This window comes from Podarcis erhardii, assembly GCF_964252035.2.
Source record: "Podarcis erhardii genome assembly, chromosome: 11".
In the NCBI taxonomy this organism is placed as follows: Eukaryota; Metazoa; Chordata; class Lepidosauria; order Squamata; family Lacertidae; genus Podarcis; species Podarcis erhardii.
In genome coordinates, this window is record NC_138501.1 from 41242925 (window position 1) to 41264433 (window position 21509).

A 21509-nucleotide genomic window follows, 5' to 3' on the forward strand; every position below is an offset into this window, starting at 1 on the left:
ATAGCATTAAGGTGTCTACAAAATAACTTAGTCCAGTGAATAGGGCAACATATATTGGTAGGCAAGGGTGGGGAAAAAACCCTCTCATGTCACTAACCGATCTGATTATGGAGGTAGAAATGAGTGTGGGGTTTAGAAATTGTTCATACCAACTGCTAAAGGAACTGTTCTGTAATTTAAATCCAGGATATTCCTTCATCTCTTTATATAAAGCTAGATTTATAATCACCACCATTATAATCATCCAAGCACAATTTGGCTTTCTTAACTTATTTATTTAATCAGTTGCCCCTCTGCTCAAAGGCACCAGCAAAGAGGGACAGTTTGAAAAATTATTGTAAATGCAGTATGATATACAATTCTGCACTTGTACAATCCTACGGTGCAGTGCGAGGCAAGCAGGACAAGAATAAATGTAAAATGCTGAATTTGAGTAACTGTACTTATGCACCCAAACACACATATATGCCTGCTAATGTGATCTAGTTTACAAAAGAGCAAGAGCCCTCTGAAGTCCCATGATTGCCCACTATTTGTGGGACTCAGGTATTGTGCCTGTTGCTTATCTTACTGAAATCATTTATTATTGTTAATTTTTTTTATCGTAAGAGACTATGCAGTTACCAAAACTAGCATGGTACAGTGGTATCTCGGGTTAAGAACTTAATTTGTTCTGGAGGTCCGTTCTTAACCTGAAACTGTTCTTAACCTGAGGTACCACTTTAGCTAATGGGGCCTCCTGCTGCCGCCGCACGATTTCTGTTCTCATCCTGAAGCAAAGTTCTTAACCCCAGGTACTATTTCTGGGTTAGTGGAGTCTGTAACTTGTAGCGTCTGTAACCCGAAGCGTTTGTAACCCGAGGTACCACTGTATACTCTAGGGTATCCTGCTCTTACAGAATCTCAACCATGCATTTAATTATATGCCTATATGCTAAAAACAACATCAATTATAATTATACATACCAAAGTGACAACATAATCCTTTTTCATGTATGAATAAAAGCAACAAATCAAGTAATACACTGAACTCTGGCTTACCGCATCTGTGACATCTATCTCATACACTTTCTTAAATGTCTCACGCTCAAAAAAGAGAAGTTTTCCATTTCCAACTCCTTTCTTAACAGAAGTACCAGTAACAAGTAGTTTATCATCTGGGCTGAAACAGCAGTCGGTCCTGTTGAAAATAAAGTATAGAACAGATGAATTGGTTTCCTTGAAATCTTATTTATGTATTATGTCAAACTCTGTGGCAAACCCTTAATTATGTATGACAACTAAAATCACAGCTGTGTTCCAATATGCAAAATTGGCAAAACCAACAGAATGAGATGTCTCGAAAAGATTTCAGCACTGGAAAGGGGGTAAGGTCTAGCGTACAACAATCAGAAAATTTCAAAATCTGAATAAGTAGGTCAAAATATCCATTTTCAACATCATACCCATCCATTTTACATAACAATGTGAACTTGTAAACAGGGGTATTTTCCAATATTGTTTCCCTTCTCTTCTCTCAAAGCAAGGAACAAATGCTCCAAAATGTCAAAGTCCACTCTCAAGACTAAATAGTGCTTTCTTTTTACATTCTTCAAAATTAATCTCAGACTTTGAGATAAGTGGTGAACATGAGCTAAAGCAGGGAGCAAAAACAGCATGCGAAAATCAATTTGTATTACAAGCTTAAAGAGCTCTAGCACAGTAACCCTAGTGTACTGTGGAGATGTAATTCTGACTTCCTGAAAAATGCAAGCTGGAAGCCAGTCTTCCTCTCCCAATGTCAATTCCCTTGTCTAGTTGGCTTTAAAGATGTAGCACAGATTTTGAACCCAGGATGCAAGTAAAATGGCAAACCATAGTTAAGATCAACAAGGGAAAAGGAGAGGAAAGACTCCTGAGGCTGTTTCTTAACTTGCAGGTCAGCTTTGGAGGGAGTGAGAGGTGGGTCTACACTGGACCTAATACAGTGGTACCTTGGTTCTCAAATGCCTTGGTACTCAAACAACTTGGAACCCAAACACTGCAAACCCAGCAGTAAGTCTTCTGGTTTGCAAACTTTTTTCAGAAGCCAAACGTGCTCCGTTTTGAGTGCCACGCTTCCGTTTTGAGTGTTACGCTGAGGTCTGTCTGTTTTTGCTATTTATTTTGCTTTTTAGTTTTTGCGGCTTTTTTGTTTTGTTTTTGTGACTGTGTGGAACCCAGTTCATCTACTGATTGACTGATAATGATTGATTGTGTGACCGCAGTACATTGTTTATTGCTTTCATTTTATGGATCACTGTTCTCGTTAGTAAAATTCATGTTAACTTGCGGTTTTAGGGGTTGTTTTTAAAAGTCTGGAGCGGATTAATCAATTTTGCATTACTTTCTATGGGGAAGCGTGCCTTGGTTTTGGAATGCTTTGGTTCTGGAACGGACATCTGGAACAGATTAAGTTTGAGAACCAAGGTACCACTGTATCATGCACAAACACATATATAATTTTAAGTTTTCCCATTTTACAACCTTTAGCAATGAATATAAATCTACACAAAACATATAATGTTTTCTACTACTTCCCCCCTCCCTTTCTGCGGTTTCTTATTTTTCTATTGTATTCATACTGCACATCCAATTATTATTTTTTACAAAATTATCCTTTAAAATTCCTTTAAATTTCTTACTGCTCATGTTTATGTCAACCCTGCTAATGTTTTTAATAATATCATGCACTTTTACACGGACAAATGTATCCCAACCCCAACAAACCCAGAATTACAAGGGAGCTAGTTCCATGACATATATGTCATACCACTGAGTAACCACGACAGTAGAACTTAATAAATTAAGAGGTGAATATCAGCAAGAGGAGCAAAATCTGTTCAGCAGGACAGATTCTCTGGATTAATTTCTAGAGTAGATTAAGAGGACATTGGGGAGAGGAAGGAGAAGTCCACTATCTCAGGCACAAACAATTAACAGAACATGGCATCAGTATTAGAAATAAGAGCAAGGGGGAAATCAAAGGCCAAATCCTTAACATTTCTGGGCACCATCAGTCGGAGGTCTAGACAAAATGTCAGACATTCTAAGTAGTAGTAGTGCCCCCTTTTAAACCTGCCAACATAAATTGCCCTTCCTAACTGGATTTACACATGTTGGACAAGCCTTGTGATGGTTCAAAACGTGGTCACTATCACAAGTTACTACTCAAGTTTTTTTGGTGAGCTGGGCACATGGTGAGTAGAATCTATTCAACAAGATTGGTTCAACAAGAAGCTGTACCTCACTGAATCAATCTTCACTGACACCAGCATGTAGTTCCTTGTATCTTAAATCAAAAAGGTACTTACATTGGGAAGAAGCTAGGTAGACCAACAACTGAATTCAGAGGTGTTTTAAACTTCCTGATGTCCCACGTTTTTAAAGTATCATCACCTATGAAATATAAAATGAAGGCTTAATAAGCAACGATGAAGAAAAACACTCTATTCCTTTACTATAATATTACAAAGGCCAATGTAGAAACTGCCCCTGCCCCACCAATATTTGTATTGGTTTTCTCCCAAACTTTTAGAGGAATGGCATTCTTTATTTCCCAATACCCTCAGCAAAGAGAGAAAGAGAGATCAGTAAAAGCAAAACATTTTTTAAAATCAATTTATCAAAAATTGCCAAATAACAGACATTTATTTGTTCAAGGCAAGTGAGGAAGTTTGAATTCTTTTCAGCCAAAAGTATTTCTGATTTCTTGCTCTCCACACTGGGATATGTGTCAGTCCAGGCATACTGGGAAACCACAGCTTCCTGTTGCAAGTTCAAGTCATAGAGAGCTGTGGGTTCTAGAACTTCTCTGCCCCTCCTCTTTCGTATCTGTGATTAGGTGACTGAATGTGTCTGCTTTCACTTTAAAATTAAATTTAAAGTGAAAGATTTAAAGATTTCCTGGTGGTTTGTTTAAACAATGGTTGATGAGAAAAATAGCAGGTTCAAACCATAGTTTCAGAGCCTGGTTTGTTCTTAAAGAACCTGCAGTTTTGACTTCAGACATCTCAAGAGACTGTAATTAGTTTAAAAATGAAAGAAGCAGACTAGAATTTTTACTTATAATGGGAAAACCATGGTTTCCCATTATGTCTGAACCAAGTCATAGACCCTCTCCAAATTCTCTATTCTGCTGGGCAGTTCTTCAGTGCCATTAATTCTGAGGTCCCCTGGCTAATGACACAATGGAAGACTGACAGGAACTCTGATAGGAGTACATGGAAATTTTGAATTGCTGGTGAACTTACTATATTTTCAGGAGGCATATAGAAACAAAAACTTTTTTAAAAAAGCTAAATGAATTAAGCATCAAATATCTGAAAGGGTGGGTAGAGAAGGGTGGGTAGGAGAATGATCCCATCACTGTGGTGGACAATTGCTTAAGGGAAGCTGCTTCCCTTCATAAAGCAGGCATTACCCTCACCAGGGTCGCGGGTCGCACTGTGCTCTAAACCACTGAGCCGCTTGGGTTTGCCAATCGGAAGGTCAGCGGTTTGAATATGCATGACAGGGTGAGCTCTGTCACAGCTTCTGCCAACCTAACAGTTTGAAAGCACACCAGTGCTAGTAGATAAATAGGTACCGCTGCGACAGGAAGGTAAACAGTGTTTCTGTGCGCTCTGGCACTCGTCACGGTCCTCCGTGCACCAGTAGCGGTTTAGTCATACAGTCGAAATGACCCGGAAAACTGTCTGTGGACAAACGTCGGCTCCCTCGGCCTGAAAGCGAGATGAGCGCCGCAACCCCATACTCGCCTTTGCCTGGACTTAAGCGTCCAGGGGTCCTTTACCTTTACCCTCTTGACTCCAGACAAAAAGTGTCACTTTGGGGGGTTTCCCAAGAATAGGTTGGGGACACAGCTATTAAGGGCACATAACTGTACAGTGGGACTCTACCTCAATCAGTAGCAATCCTAAATCCAGGACAGCCGAGTCATTGCTCTAGCCAGGTTTTCTTGCTAGCAGAGGCCCTACAGTGCCCTCAGAGCTTGTCCCGATCTGGCAGTTCGTGGAAAAAATATTGATTCTGAGATCCCAGAGCCCATGAGCGGGGCGAGGGAATGCAGACTAAGGAAGAAAGGCTCTACATGCGAGGCAAGGACATGACAAATCCTCTTACTGACCAAGCAACTGAGTATGACAGTATGACAGCATGTAACTTATGTCTTAAGATACAATCCTAATAACAATTCGGGTTACAATTTCTAACTGCATCCCACATTGCAACATAAAAGCTAAGTAATTCAGCTTAAAAAAAATGTTTGCAGAACAACAGCCTATCTGGCAACTGTTCAAATATGCTTCTCAGAGTAACAAACTGCAATCAAGGGTTCTTTGGCCTTGACAGACTAAACCTTGACACAATCGTCTCTCTGGAGGACTTATGGGACGGTTGTTACTAACGTTTAACAAATATGTTAGGAAAAGCTTCTTTGTTCTGCATCACATCAAACTGTATACTTTGTTGATTGCGGGTAAACTACTCCAGGAGCCATTTTGGCAGAAGAGTGGGATACAAACGCTCTAAATTAATAAATAGTAAAAACTACCAGCCAGGGCTATGGCCAAGATACATGATACATGATACTTTTAATGTAAAGCGACAAGACATGTAAACTTTGTAAATTTTTATCATGTCAGCAAGAAGATAGGACACCTCACAATTAATCCAGCCTCGCTTTTATGATCAAGCTACTAATTCATTACTGAATCATCTTTTATTACTGTGCTACAAAAAACATATCCAAAGATGCTTTCTAAGACCTATTCTCAGGGTCAGAAGTGGATCTTTAGACATCACTTTCTTGCATTTCTGTCAAGTTACAAGCATACTCTCAATGGTAATGAAACTGGGAACATTCATAAGCAATTCTTCTGTTGTTCCTTCTCCCTTGTGTCTGCAGCTGAGCCCTGTCTCAGTTCTCTCATATCCGACAGGCAAACTGCATCGCAGACCAAGGAATATAATCAGGGTTTCACTGCAAGTTCCTATTCCCCCAAACATAATCTCCTCTTTGATCCCTTGCATTTGGGCAGGTGCGCTAATCTAAGACTGACTGCTGAATACACATCTGCTTTTGCTGGTAAAGGTCCAGAGAAATACTTACATTACCAAAAGCACAAATGCGCTCTCACTTTTTTTTTAGTACGTATTAAAAATGACCTACAATTACGCTTACCTATCTGAGGCAGCGTGATTTTTAAAAGCAGCTTTTGAACCTGCACACTAAACACCCAATTTCAAAATGATTTTAAATCAAAGCAAAGCATCTGGGTTAGATCCTAATTTATTTATGAACAGCCACCTGGCTACCTACGGCCTTCTGGCGATGGTTGAGGGTTGCAGCATGGGGGTTTGGAGCGGGGCGGGAATCAACAGAGGTGAAATAAAACAGTCACAATTCTTTAGAAACTATAAATGCAAAATTTGACAGGACATCCGCGGAAGTAAATTAATTCGGCACACACTACCTTCAAGATGAATTATGAGCACGTCTTACTGTTCTACCCTGTTGCACAACTGAAGTGTGTGTAATCAGAGACACGGGGTTGCTGCTGAAAATGGCAACCTGGTGTGGTCTGCCATACCTCACTCTGTAACAAGTAGTTAAACTTTGCTCACGTCCTGACACCAGACAACACCAGTGCTGCTGGGGAAAGGTTCATCATAATGCCATCTGGACATGAATTTCAAGTTGCAAGCGTGGGGAAGGAGGAACTTAACATGGGTCTTTTGTTTTGGTTGTACCCTGTGTTTCTGGTAACATGTCCTGCCAGGCCCAACATCAGCTTGCTTTGGTATCTGTTAAGGGCCAAAGGTACTTTTTAAGGCCACAGGTACTTTTTAAGCATCTTAAAAAGTAGAGACATCACCTTGCCAACAAAGGTCCGTACAGTAAAAGCTATGGTTTTCCCTGTATGCAAGTGAAAGCTGGACCATAAAGAAGGCTGATCACCAAAGAATCGAAGCTTTTGAATTATGGTGCTGGAGGAGACTCTTGAGAGTCCCATGGACTGCAAGAAGATCAAACCTATCCATTCTGAAGGAAATCAGCCCTGAGTGCTCACTGGAAGGACAGATTGTGAAGCTGAGGCTCCAATACTTTGGCCACCTCATGAGAAGAGAAGGCTCCCTGGAAAAGACCCTGGTGTTGGGAAAGATGGAGGGCACAAGGAGAAGGGGACGACAGAGGACGAGATGGTTGGATAGTGTTCTCGAAGCTACCAGCATGAGTTTGACCAAACTGTGGGAGGCAGTGGAAGACAGGAGTGCCTGGCGTGCTCTGGTCCATGGGGTCACAAAGAGTTGGACACGACTAAACAACAACTGCAGCGATGTCAGGGAACTGCCATCAGCTCAGAGGCAAGAGGTGGAAGAGCAGTTGTGTTACAGGGAGCCTCCGAAGATCGTGCGAAGCAGCTCTTCCTCCGGAGAGGAGGGAAGCCAAGCCTCCAGTGGGGAAGGGATGCAGGGCTAGGAGGATGCTAGAGAGAGCTGCAACGCCGAGCCTGAGCAAAGCGAGGGGGAGGCAGGTCCCCCTTTGCCCACGACCTCTCTGCGCAGTCAGTTTACACACAGAGAGGGGAGGCGTAGGATGGGGGTCAAAAGACTGCTATGCTGGGGAAAGTTTAAGGACCGCCCACTCCCAGATTCTGCTATCGACTGAGCAGACATGGACTTGAGACGTTCTGCACTGTAAATGTTTCGTGCATATAATAAAGCCTGGAAAAGACTGGTGGGAGTCTTGCCTGTTTGCTCTCAAGCAACCATGCTGGCACCTGACAAGAGGTCTCACTGATGACCCCTGGACCTCCTCTACCACCACTTTACTGTTTCTGCACAGTTACCTGCCCTTTCTTAGCATGCAAACAGTGATAAGATTGAGGAGATGGCGCACCGGCCTTGTGCTCTCCCTCTTGATAGTTGTGAGGACCGGGCCCAGGGGAAAAAGACAAATGAATAAGAAATGGTGGATAAGACTCCACCAAAATCTGCAAGCAGCACCAAGTTCTGCTGCACGAGTTAAGCACAAACTTTAGCCTCATTTGTATTCAGCAGCACACATGGAAGGAAATATGTTCACTTACCTCCGCGACTGGCAAGAACTGTACCATCATAGGAAAATGTCAAGCATGAAGTGTCACTGCCTGGAGCATGTGCCTGCCTGCAGTGGAACTTGGTATGAACCTGTTTGTGAAGAAAATAAAATATTAAAAAGCTTTGCTACTTTTAGATTGTACACACCTGGTTCCTTCAGAACATCAAATGCCCTTTATTGCATTTGCTGGATTAAAAAAAACAGCCAAGCAATGTAAAAATCTTGGGTGAGACGGGGGAACAGAGCTACAGCTGATGTCCATCAATACTTGTCCAACACCTTTTATGTACTTTTAGTATATTTGGGGTGGGAAGAAGTTGTAACATTTCCAATTATTTAGCTTTACAGTCCAGAAAAAAGTAATGCAACCAAGTGATATTAATACCTGGATATCACTCCCTTTTATGTGAGTTAAAGGCAAGTATGCATGACTAAGATACAAAAATACTTCTTTTTTTTAATCAAGAGACAGTATTCTCATCCTTCCTACACCAGGTTTATAAGATTTAAGATTACAAAATATATCATCTGTCTTTTTGGATGTATCTTGAAAGCAGCAAAAGACGGGGGAAATTCACATGCCAAACCAAGACCTGCCAAAAAGCCTGGGTTAAAGATTTAGAACAAATATTCTTGAGTTTGAATGCCATTTGGCTTCAGCAGTATGCAACTTTGGGAATACTTCCTTTGTCTTGAAAAATGATGTTCTCCTAAGCAGTACTAAAATATATTTCAAACAATAAGTCTCATACTAATTAAAAGGTGAACTATTCATTTAGAAACTCATTTTTACCAGACCTCTCATTTAGAAAGGTCTCTGAATTTTTATCTAAGAATAATCCCAAACACTTAAATTGAGTTATTAAGAGAGTTAAGATGATGATATCTTGGCTTATTCTTGATAGGTTTTTTGGCTGCACATGCTTCATTCGCAGTGGGAGCAAGCAAACTTAAAAAGTCTTCCATTAACTGTAGTTTCCCATCTCATCTAAACTGGAAAACCATGGTTAACAGCTTTGGAATACGTTACAACTTTCAGTTAACTTCAAACCATGGTTTAAATCTTGGCCACATGGAAGCCCAAATTATCTCATATGCTGCTGGGAGAACTTGAGACAGGCCCATATAGGCTGCACTGTGTGGGATAGAAATACGATAAATTAAAATGAATGAGTGTCATTAGTTATCATTGTGTAATGGGTGAAGCTGCAAAGGAGCAGAGGTAGTCAATGTGGTGCCCTCAATATGTTGCTTGACTACAACTCCCATCACACTCTGCTAGAATGGTCAATAGTCAGGGGTGATGGGCATTGTAGTCAAGAAACATCGGGAGAATGCCATGTTGACTACCCTGATATAGAAAATTACCAGCTGAGAAGCAAGTTATCTGTAAAAGAGACAAGAGAAAATATATTACTGCCCCCAAAAGTCCACCATTTTGCAATATTTGTAAATTCATATCAAAGAAAAAATATGGCTGACTATTGATAGTTAAGCAGCCAAAACTATTTTATGGGAAAATGGTCTCCAAACAGCCGGGTGAAATATCATCTGTGCAGTTTTTTAAAAAATGAAATCCTATGTAAAATATTTGGATGTCTCGTAAAGCGTCTGTATCTCTAAAAAATGATAATGCTAATTGGCCAACATGAAACAATAAATATCATTAATAAAAAATAGAGTTTCTGGAAAGTGTTCAACTGGCCTGCCTTTATTTTTGCACTCTACATGAAAAATGTCCGCACACATAAAAGTAGCAAGTTCTCACCATTCCCTCTCTAAATTATGCTTTTAATCCCCAGTTTAACCTTTTGCTTGGCCATTATTATGGAAATCCAGTCCTTTGATATACTGTGGTTTAAATACTTTATATAAAATGCTTCTCATGGGCATTGCGCCACTGGGCAAGTTCAGATTAGCTTACCACATACTATATGCAGCAAATTTGGCAAGTCCATTGTCCTATCCAGTGATGAGGAGAATCTGCTCCACTGAATCAAAATCCAGAGAGTGAAGAAATGGTTATATTCTCATTTCTACTTGGCAGCAAAATACAGTTATTTCTGCTCTCTTTAAGAATTTGGCTGGCTTGCTGTTTATGAGGAGGCTTCCCTTAGGCTTAAGGCAGGGTGGGACAATCTTCTGAAGGCCACGTGCAAAAATAGGTGGAGTGATGAATGTAATTTTTACCTTTTACAGTAAATTAGTTTCTACACAAACTCACAGGTCCTTCTCTGACCTCCATCCAGACCAGCGAGAGGCATTAGCAGAGTTCAAGGACATATTCTAGCCAGGCCAAAAAACTCAAGGAAGATGGAAAGCCATGCCAGTAAGGGGTGTGGCCTGGGAAGAGGGGGTGTGGCCTTGAAAGAGTTCCGAGAGCCAGGTAGAGAAGTCTGGATGGCCACATTAGTGAGGTTCCCCACTCCTGGCTTCACCTACAGCTCAGTTCTCCAATCAGAATTTCACATTCTTCCTTCCTTCCTACTGGTCCAAGGACCTGGCTCCTATGTCTGCCAGCCTTGGCGAATTAGGGGCCTAATGTCATGAGCCTAAGTCCATGCTGCATTTAAGCATACATGGGCTATACATACATGGATTACATACAGCACTACATTTAACTCTGTATCTAAGGGAAAGAATAACTTGCTTCTAGAAAGAGTTCTATCTGGTTTCAGTCTGTGTAGCATCACTACAAGTCATATGTTAAATAAAAGACAGCTGGAAAACACTCTGTCCCTTCCACCTCTCTGCCTAGAATCAACATCTGCTGAAAAGCAAGCTTCATGTAGTAGCAACATCGTGGGGAGAAATGCTTTGTTATATTTAGCAAAAGGGGGGCACATGAAGGAATAGTTACACAAGGAAGAGTTTTGTTTCTGCTACTGTAGTTTGATGAGTAACTAGAATATGAGCATTCAGAAATAATTCATTTTATAGCAAAAGCAATTACTTCTCTAGCAAGACCCTTATCTATCAGTTCTAAGGTAAAGGGACCCCTGACCATTAGGTCCAGTCATGGCTGACTCTGGGGTTGCAACGCTCATCTTGCTTTATTGGCCGAGGGAGCCGGCGTACAGCTTCCAGGTCATGTGGCCAGCATGACTAAGCCGCTTCTGGCAAACCAGAGCAGCGCACGGAAATGCCGTTTACCTTCCTGCCGGAGCGGTACCTATTTATCTACTTGCACTTTGACGTGCTTTCGAACTGCTAGGTTGGCAGGAGCAGGGACCGAGCAATGGGAGCTCACCCTGTCGTGGGGATTCGAACTGCTGACCTTCCGATCGGCAAGTCCTAGGCTCTGTGGTTTAACCCACAGCGCCACCCACATTCCATCTATCAGTTCTAGGACACTACTATTTTCAAAAGATTATTTTGGAAAAAGTTTACAATATAAAAAACCTCGGATGTCATCATATAGTATCACATCATATATAAAATCATACATAGCTTTACTCATCATACTGACAGCCAGTGTAGTGTATTAGTTAGAGTACTGGACTCAAAGTCCCACTCAGCCAAGAAGCTCATTGCCTCTCAGCCGAACCTTTCTCACAAAACTGAGAGGGACGTGTTAGATGTGCTGGTCCTTTTAAGGTAAAGGTAAAGGACCCCTGACAGTTAAGTCAAGTCACAGACAACTCTGGGGTTGCGGCGCTCATCTTGATTTACAGGCTGAGGGAGCTGGCATTTGTTTGCAGACAGTTTTTCCGGGTCATGTGGCCAGTATGACTAAGCCGCTTCTGGCGAAACCAGAGCACTGCATGGAAACGCCGTTTACCTTCCCGCTGGAGTGGTACCTATTTATCTACTTGCACTTTTTGGGAGGGGCGTGCTTTCGAACTGCTAGGTTGGCAGGAGCTGGGACCAAGCAACGGGAGCTCACCCCGTTGTGGGGATTCGAATCACCAACCTTCTGATTGGCAAGCCCAAGAGGCTCAGTGGTTTAGACCACAGTGCCGCGTACAAACTGAGATGGCGGATAAAACACCTTGTGGTCTCTTCCATTTCCCCACAAAATGGGAACTAGCAAACGAACTGACTGATGTTGCAAAACTGGGATGGGGAACCTGGGATGGGGAACCTCCAGATTGGAACTACAACTCCCATCAACCCCAGCCAGCACGGCCACTGGCCAGGGATGATGGGAGTTGCTGTTCAACAACATATGGAGAGCCATAGGATCCTCACTCCCTGCTGTAAATCAATATTCAGGAAATAAGACATATCAAGCCATGTCATTTTCTCCTCTTGTAGCACTAAGCTGAATTCTCTAATCTGCTTGCTTTTGGGTTAAATACCCGCTAATCTAAATTATAAAAGTTCAAATAATCTGAAGCACACAACTAAAATATGTTTTTAAAACTCATTAAAACAAAATACAAGCCCAACAACTTCATCAGAATATGTTAAGAGCTGTTATTTTGAAACATCAATTTTTATAGGCCACCGTTTGCAGCAAAATCTGGAAATGATACTGTACATTCCACCTCAGCTCTCAGGGAATGTTTCTCATTATTGTGTGAAAAAACAAAAAGTGTGAACCTAAAACCGTTATCAACAGTCCAAATGCCAAAGTCATTATTCCCAGTTCTTGAGTTTCTATGTAGCAGAGGTCTGAGCTACTTTATTTATATGCTATTTTACAAACATGCCTCTGTTTGGGTTGGTGTTGAACACTGTCACGCTCTGTGTATTCACATCAGCCTATGTTCTTATACACTATGGTGGGCCTCTTAAAGCAGGGCTAACCCACAGCTTTTTGTTACCTTAAACCAGTGATGACCAAACTTGGCCCTCCAGCTGTTTTGGGACTACAGTTCCCATCATCCCTCACCACTAGTCCTGTTAGCTAGGGATGATGGGAGTTGTAGTCCAAAAACAGCTAGAGGGCTGTTTGGCCATCACTGCCTTAAGCAAATATTGCACACTGCGTAGTATAACAAAAGCTCATTCAAGATCAAGAGGTGACCCAAATCTTATTTGTCTTATTTTCACTGGTAATGCTCATCACCTTCACTGCCTTCCTTTGCAACTGTGGCCAGTATAGAGCAGCTGTATCTCAGTATTATCTTCTGGAATCCAAGGCAGATTGCTCAGCAGATGAGCTGCCAAGCAGCCTCTGTGTACAAATGCACATCGATCTCTCTAAAACATGTAGGTAAAGCTGAAGAAGGCACCCCTGGAATTTTGGCACCCCAAGCGCTTGCCCAATTTGCTTGCATGGTTGAGCCACCAATGCCTTAAAAAGATGTAGGACTTAGCAGGCCAGGTTTCTGTCTGCATCCTCTCTCTCTCAACAAGAGTCCTAAGAACAAGAGTCTCTGCTCACTGGGCTCGGTGCTATACAGGCGATGGCCATTTTAGGCACGTCCAACTGACGTGTGATTGCTGGTGTGTGGGTCTTTTTGGACCAGGAAGAGGGCAGAATGGGGCAGGGCATGCATATCCATGCTCTGCCAACACGTGTGGGGGCTGGGAATGGAACTAGCTCATTCCATAGGTGCAAGGATTTTCACTTGTGCAGGAAACTCTCCTTTCCAATCCCTGTGTATGCCCTGCACTCCCACTCAAAATCCTTCAGTGGGTTGGGGGAATCCCTAGAACAGAAGGAGGGGAGGGGGAAGCTCTGCTGCATAAACAAAGATCATTGCACTGATGGAACAAGACACCGTATTTTTCGCTCCATAAGACGCACCCGACCATAAGACGCACCTAGTTTTTAGAGGAGGAAAACAAGAAAAATAATATTCTGAACGAAACAGTGGATGTATGGTTTTTGTAGTTCATGCTGTGGCAGCCTCCTTTAATGCTAGAGTCCCTTATCTCCCCTCCTGATTGCTTGCTGATCAGCTGCTCAGCGGCTTTGTTTCAACACCCTCTTCCCTCTTTCTAAAAAAAGAAGAAGCATGATCTGCTTTTCGCCCCTGGGCAATTCGGCTCCAGGGACCACGCATTCACTCCATAAGACACACAGACATTTCCCCTTACTTTTTAGGAGGAAAATAGTGCGTCTTATGGAGCGAAAAATACAGCAGTTGGATACCACCCAAAACCTGCCCAAAGCTATCACCCAAGGACATGAAGCGTACAACGAATTATGTTGTCGGTTTGGGAAAGATAACTGAATAACCATCATCTTCAGTGATTGGGTTATGGCAGGTTCCCTCCATGTGAATCTAAGGTCTCACTTTTCTTTTTTCTCTCTCGATCCATTTTATTCTCAAATCCAAAACAAGAAAAAGGCTGAAAAGCCAAAATATCATTCTCCCTCCCCTCTCCATGTATGAACTGGACACAGAAAAGTATAAACATTGCTTCCTTTCCCAAGGGAGGTTATTTGTAGCTGAAAACAAGGGGGAACCTGCACTGCTCTCGGATAGCGCTTAAAGAGGTCTGACTGAGTTATTTTTGTTACGAGGCGACAGAGCTCAAGCTTCGGCGCTGCCTCTTGTCACTGTATTAGCTAATACAAACAGTTGGATAGCACCTTAGTGTAAACTGTTTATTATATAAGAGAGAATGCATTTAGAAATAGAACAGTGTCCTTTTTAATCTTAGCCAGAGGGAGGAGCATAGGATGATCATATGGCATTATTTTCAGGCTAGGAAGTAGAAGCCGGACCAGATGTATGCAGGGGAAAAAATGTTAATATTTGCTTCTGGCATGCTGTATGCAATTTTTCAGGTTCTGTAGCAGAGGTCTGGCACACATACCTCTGGAAAAAGAAGTGTGGGATACTTGTGGATATGGAAACTTTACCTTGAGCTTGCGAGGAAAATATACTGTCTATTTGGATGCCTTTCATCTTATATTTACTCAAGAAATTTCCAGATGTAGCTAGGTACTCTTCAAAGGCTCTATGAAACCATCAGTTTGTCATGCAAACAAAGGCAGAAAGGGTGTTTTTCCTCATTGTTAGTAGTTTTGACTGCAGTAAACCTGACCAACAGTCAAACACCTTGTTAATTTACTGGATAATTTGCATTGTAAATAATAGTATTTCCAACTGGGTGATGCAAGGCAAAATTCAACCTGAAGGAAAACTCAAGAAAAATCTGATGAAAGTATTTGAAGTATTTACATTCCTATTTTTTGTGTTATTTTATCATTAAAAAAAGAAATGAAACAAAGCGGAACACAAGTGGCAGACTCATTTCTGTAACCATTATAATATTATGGAGCCCACCAAAACTATAAACTATACAGAGAAAGCATAATTAAAAATGCATAGCACTGTACATGTTTGTGTGCTGTCCAGTTACGACACATCTGCCACATCTACAAATTTACAACTCTTTTAAAAATCAGATGTATATATAGGAGAGAGGTGTTTCCTCCTCAGTTTATTTAGGGCAGGACAAAGGGAAATAATTCATATGATGCATAATTAATTTGTGAAATTCACACCTACAAGATCTGGTGATGGCCACCCACTTGATAAAATAAGAGATGTTTAGACAAATTCATGGTATATCACTGGCCACATCTCATGCTGGCTATGTGGAACCTGCAGTACAGTGGTACCTCAGGTTAAGTACTTAATTCGTTCCAGAGGTCCGTACTTAACCTGAAACTGTTCTTAACCTGAAACACCACTTTAGCTAATGGGGCCTCCTGCTGCCGCCGTGCCGCCAGAGCATGATTTGTGTTCTCATCCTGAAGCAAAGTTCTTAACCTGAAGCACTATTTCTGGGTTAACGGAGTCTGTAACCTGAAGCGTATGTAACCTGAAGTGTATGTAACCTGAGGTACCACTGTATGTCAAGGCAGTATGTCACAAAATGCCAGCAGTGGGCAAGGGCTATTGCTCTTCAATGCTCTGCTTATGCGTTTCCCAGAGGCATCCGGCAGATTGCTCTCAAACAGGATGTTAGACTAGATGATCCTCTGCATCTGAAAGGAATCTTCTCATGTTTGGTATCTGTAACAAGAAGTGTTCTCTTTACCCTTTTGGAGGGGAAAAGAGAAACACCACAGGTTTGCCTCTCTATTCTCTAGGAGGTCAGAAGGGGAGAGTTGTCACCTGATTTTAACTGTAACATAGAAATTGGGGAAACTGCAATAATAATAAAAATAATGACTTAACAGGTATTATTTTACACAAGGGTAAAAAATGGGTGAATCAAGTTTCCAAAAAACGACGATGACTCAATGAAAACGAAAATGCGAAGTCTGTGGAGACTGTTCGAACTTTTCACATACGGTTTATTATTTCGTTATACAGAATGCTTTCATAAACTATGCATGCGCACAACTGTGCTCTCTGTGAACCAGAAGTAAAACTAATGAAGTTTTTGTGACACAATGGAAAACCTGGATGTGAACTATCAGAGAAAGTTTTGCAAAGAGGCATTCTTCTTTGAAGAGAAGCACACATATAACAGAACTCTGGTTAGCTTCTTGGTTATCTCCTCTTGATGTCATATTATCCTTCCTTTATTAAAATTCAAGAAAGTCTTGAATTTATTCCAGGCTGATGGGCCAGACGTCAATGGAAAATGGAGCAACAGGGGAAGGCACTCTATGAGGACTGCTTCAGTAAGCCCCCTCCTCCCAGCCATGCTCTCTTTTCTGTAACAGTGAAGCTTCACGACAGAATAAATATTTCTGGTGCATGACTCAAGCCCTAGTAATGGGCTACAAGTCAGCAAGGTTGCCTTCTCCTCAGTGCTTGATCATTGAGTGAGACCATTCCCTTGCTTTTTACAACTTGTAGGCTACACGTTACTGAAGAGCATGACTTAAAAAAATTAGTTTGCTTCGTTATTTTATTTTATTTTGTTTTATTATTGTTTGCCACTTTAGACATTTAGGGAAGCTCGCCTGGCACCTTCATTATACAGCTTCGGGCGCCAGGCAAAAAACGTTCCTTTTTAACCAGGCCTTTGGTTGACCTGATCAACATCCAATATCCTTTTAAAATGTGGCTCTTGGGGGGGGTGTATTATTGCATTATTGCATTTATTTTTATTTTGTATACTGTGATCTTTTTATGTGAACCGCCCTGAGACTTCTGGGTATAGGGCGGTATATAAATTCAATCAATCAATCAATCAATCAATCATTTTGATTGATTGTAAAAAAGAAGCTCAAAGCATTTTTTTTTTTTAAAAACTCAGTACGTAAATTTCAAATGAGCAAGGAGGCAATCCCTGACTCTTTAGCATGGCTATTAGCCTTCCCTTTGACTTGTAGCAGTGCTCCACTTCCCAACTACTTGCACTGTCTGTAGGTTAACTGTGTTTCATTTATTATAACAAACCTTTTGATCCTGATAATTAAGCAAGAATCCTTCCTCTTTAAATAATAAAAAGTGTACACAGTAAATCCTTGAAGGTATGGCAAAGCTTCTCCACAACACTGGCTGTTAAAGTAAGTGATCTGGGAGAACAATGTTGTCGTCACATAATTTAGTACGGCAATATCAACCTATTCAATCTTTCATACTGTTTCAAAAAGGGAGGTGTACAGGAAGTGAAAGGGGTTACATTATCATAAATATTCAGCCACAAGCCTACAATAACGTTAGTCCAGCTAAATTCTGACTAATTTTGATTGCCAGCTTTTTATTTCTGTTATTATTTCCACTATAAACCTAGTAAAACTTCTTAATGGCATGAAGCTTTAAGGAAGCTATTCCAAGTGTAAACTTGTTCCAACAGAATAATATTTTTTTCGGAGGCTGGCTTTCATCACCTGTGCGGCTGTTGATGTAAATGCAGACAGTATTCAAATATTAAGTTTCCTGGTGTAGAGTTAACAGCGGCATTCCTAATAGTCTGCTTATTCATGTCTTTCTCTGCATGAACTTCTGTGTGCCTTAGGAATGACACCGTACACGGGTGTGCATGCTCACCTTTTCAGGTGTTTATGTATAAGCAGAAAAGACGTGAAATTTCAGCGCCATTTGGCCAGAGTATCATCTGATGGTCAGGCTATTGCAGATGCCCCTTAATGAAAAAAATCACCCTCTCTATCTTTGCTTGTGTAATTTAATCCATAGTGCATTTTCAACCAGAGTCTTTTCAGCATCATTGTACACAACTTCACAAGGAAATACAGGGGTTCCAGCCTGCTTCAGTTGGTGGTTAGGGGTGGAACCACTAGTTTTAGTGAGCAAATTTTAGTGCGGATAGCAGTGGGGACGAAGAAACAGCAACAAAAAGTTAAGTCTGTTAAATCTGAATTTCATAGAGTCAAGTCTGCAGATGCATTCTAGTTCTGCAATTTCACATTTGAAACCAATCCTGATTAGTTAGCAAAGTTTTAAAAAATATTTTCCCATTCCGGACATAATGGAGAACTTGGTTTGGAAACACATGAAGATCTTGAGGGCATGGGGAAGGGGAGAGGGAGTGTACAGCCCCAACGTTTGCCAGCACTGGATGTTTGAAATGGCCATTGTTAAGATGGAAAACACCCAAAAAACCTTCATTTTATTGAATATTGCTTGAAAAGAATAGCCACCTGAATCAATAACATTTGTTTGCCAGCATATATGAAGGTGGTATAGTTGGAAGGGACTGCATAACTTTAAGTCAGAAAAAAGCCTTAAGGGATTTCACCAGGTTACACATTCAGCACTCCCCATTTTCACAGTTGGTGTATGAAAAAAGATGGCCACTTACATTCATATTCCTATCCCAGATCTGTATGGACCCATCTTGGCAACCAGCTGCAATGAGCTTGCCATCTCTGCTGTAGGTGCAGCTTGTGGGAATCACCCGTTTACCTTGGGCTGACCGTGGTTTAAACACACCTTTGTGCTTTTTGTCATTGGTAACATCCCATGTCCTCACAGTCCTAAGGAAGAGATCAACAGAAAATAATGGTTTGCCAAACAGTTTAAAGGTGAAATTAATCCTAGTTGTTTTGAAAAGCCCAATTTCCTTATGATGCAAACAAACCACAACCGCAATGTCATTTTATGTACCGGTAATTCTTTTAAATGCATGCTTAATACTGAAAACCTAGGAGTGCATAATAAAACAATGCATCTCCCAGCCTGTAATGTTAAGAGAAGAGGAGAATAAAATTGCAAAGAAAGGAAGTTACTAAGAAATTCATTTACAATAGTGCAGAGAACGTATCTATTCACAGCACCAGTTGAACATGTGGCAGTTGAGAGCAGGGGCAGTGGGTGCAATCCTGTTCACCTCTCCATGTGTTCAGTGTGTGTGAAAATGGCTACAATGCCTCCCTCCCCCACCTCTTCTCTGTTTACACTAACTTGAATAATTACTTAGTTTGATGTTGCAGTGATCAATCTATGCCTGTGAGATTAAGTGCAAAGTTGACCAATTATTCCTCATTAGGCTGTAATGGCCTGCTGCAGACACAGAACATTACTGTAATTGAACAGTGCTGATCTAGCAGGTCTGGTTAGATGGTCTGCTTTGCTGTGCTACAGAAGGTAGACCATATTCCACCAAGTACAAAAATAAAGGCAAGCTGGTTAAGGCTGCCCCACCTATTAGCCCAGGTAATTCCCTTGTCGCAAGCAGCAGATCAGGAGGGGCAGTGGATTAGTGCTTTTGGTATCTAGCTAGCTACTAGTTCCAGATGGCAGCAGCTGCCTAAGACAGCTGCATCCAAGTGACGGCGGCACACCTAAGGGCTCTCTGGGTCACCGTTGGCACTTCAATCTGAAGAATGACCCACAGAGAATAAGGCATTGTAAGCAAAGTAGCACTGGTGATTGCCGAGGGAATATTTGCTGCTACAAGGTGGGAGTAGTACAACAGTTCTCAAGGGTCACCACACCCACCATGGATTGCTCCAACAGAGGACCTGAAGTTCCGCAGATGGGCAAGATGGCCTTAAAGGTAAAGGGACCCCTGACCATCAGGTCCAGTCGTGGTCAACTCTGGGGTTGGGGCGCTCATCTCGCTTTATTGGCTGAGGGAGCCGGTGTACAGCTTCCGGGTCATGTGGCCAGCATGACTAAGCTGCTTTTGGCGAACCAGAGCAGCGCACAGAAACACTGTGCACCTTGCACTTTGACATGCTTTTGAACTGCTAGGTTGGAAGGAGCAGGGACCGAGCAACGGGAGCTCACCCCGTTGCAGGGATTCGAACCGCCAACCTTCTGATTAGCAAGCCCTAGGCTCTGTGGTTTAACCCACAGCGCCACCCGCGTCCCTTAAGATGGCCTTAGATGTACCCAAAAGCCCTGTAACAACCTGTCCTTCACTGGCTGCCGAAGTAGGCTATATGAGTAGTATGGATTGTGGGAGTGTCCAGACCAGCTGTTCGTTGAGCATTCATGTTGGTCCGCTCACACAAAACTTGTGTGGAGGTTATACAACTCAGCTGATATGTTCACATGAGGGTCATTCAACAATGCCAGCTAGTGGTTATTATCTCACGCTTTCCAGTGCAACTTCCCAGGCGTTTTGTGATTAGGAAAATGATGGCATAATTACATCAGGAAGTGTGTCGTTACAACTGCATTTTCTCTGCGTAAGCAGCACATCTGGAAGCACCCTGTGACTGCTTTAAGAATTTGCAACAGAATGCCAAGGCTTCAGTTCAAACCACCTCACCATGAATCAGGTGTGCTTATTATAGAGCAGCTGCAAACTCAAAACCCATCCATCAACCTTTTATATCTGGATAGGCTGCTGAAAGAAAAGGGAATCTAGTATACACTGAAAGGTATATCCAAAAGCTATCCCCCCCCCAACAGGGAAAATATACTTAGTGATATACTCAGAGCTGCATACCAGAAAACAGAGACTGCCCAAGGACCTAGTAATGCATTAGTTTTACATGAAGGGGGTACATAACGATAGAAGAAGAAGAAGAAGAAGAAGAAGAAGAAGAAGAAGAAGAAGAAGAGTAGTTTGGATTTGATATCCTGCTTTATCACTACCCGAAGGAGTCTCAAAGCAGCTAACATTCTCCTTTCCGTTCCTCCCCCACAACACACACTCTGTGAGGTGAGTGGAGCTGAGTGACTTCAGAGAAGTGTGACTGGCCCAAGGTCACCCAGCAGCTGCATGTGGAGGAGTGGAGATGCGAACCTGGTTCACCAGATTCCGAGGCTACCACTCTTAACCACTACACCACACTGGCTCTCATGCAGATCAACATCTTCATGCATAAATATTGTTACACCCAAGGAATGTACGGCATCAGATATTATTTATTAATTTGTTTTTGTGAGCTGTCTTGCAATGAAGCTTTTCATAAAAGGTAGGGCTCAGAAATATTAGATGAATAAACAAATAAGTAGGATGGAGCTGCGCGAAGCTTAGAGGATTGTGAAGCATAGCTACCCATGGGTAGCATCTTGCCTGTGACCCTTAGGAGGTGCTTTTCATCACATCTGCAGCAGTTCAAACCACTTACTGCTCATTTGTCCTTCTCGCAAACTAGTCA

At 41.9% G+C, this 21509-nt stretch overlaps 1 protein-coding gene across 1 annotated transcript in view; it reads right to left on the reverse strand.

The window, feature by feature from the left end:
- The window catches only part of WDR70 (WD repeat domain 70), a 118225-nt gene that overhangs the window by 27145 nt on the left and 69571 nt on the right, over positions 1-21509 (reverse strand). The window contains exons 10-13 of the mRNA XM_081881496.1: positions 18755-18929; positions 8112-8211; positions 3333-3417; positions 1042-1180 (exon numbers count right to left, since the gene is read on the reverse strand). Coding sequence (XP_081737622.1) covers positions 1042-1180; positions 3333-3417; positions 8112-8211; positions 18755-18929 — 499 coding nt within the window. The remainder of the gene's footprint in view (positions 1-1041; positions 1181-3332; positions 3418-8111; positions 8212-18754; positions 18930-21509) is intronic.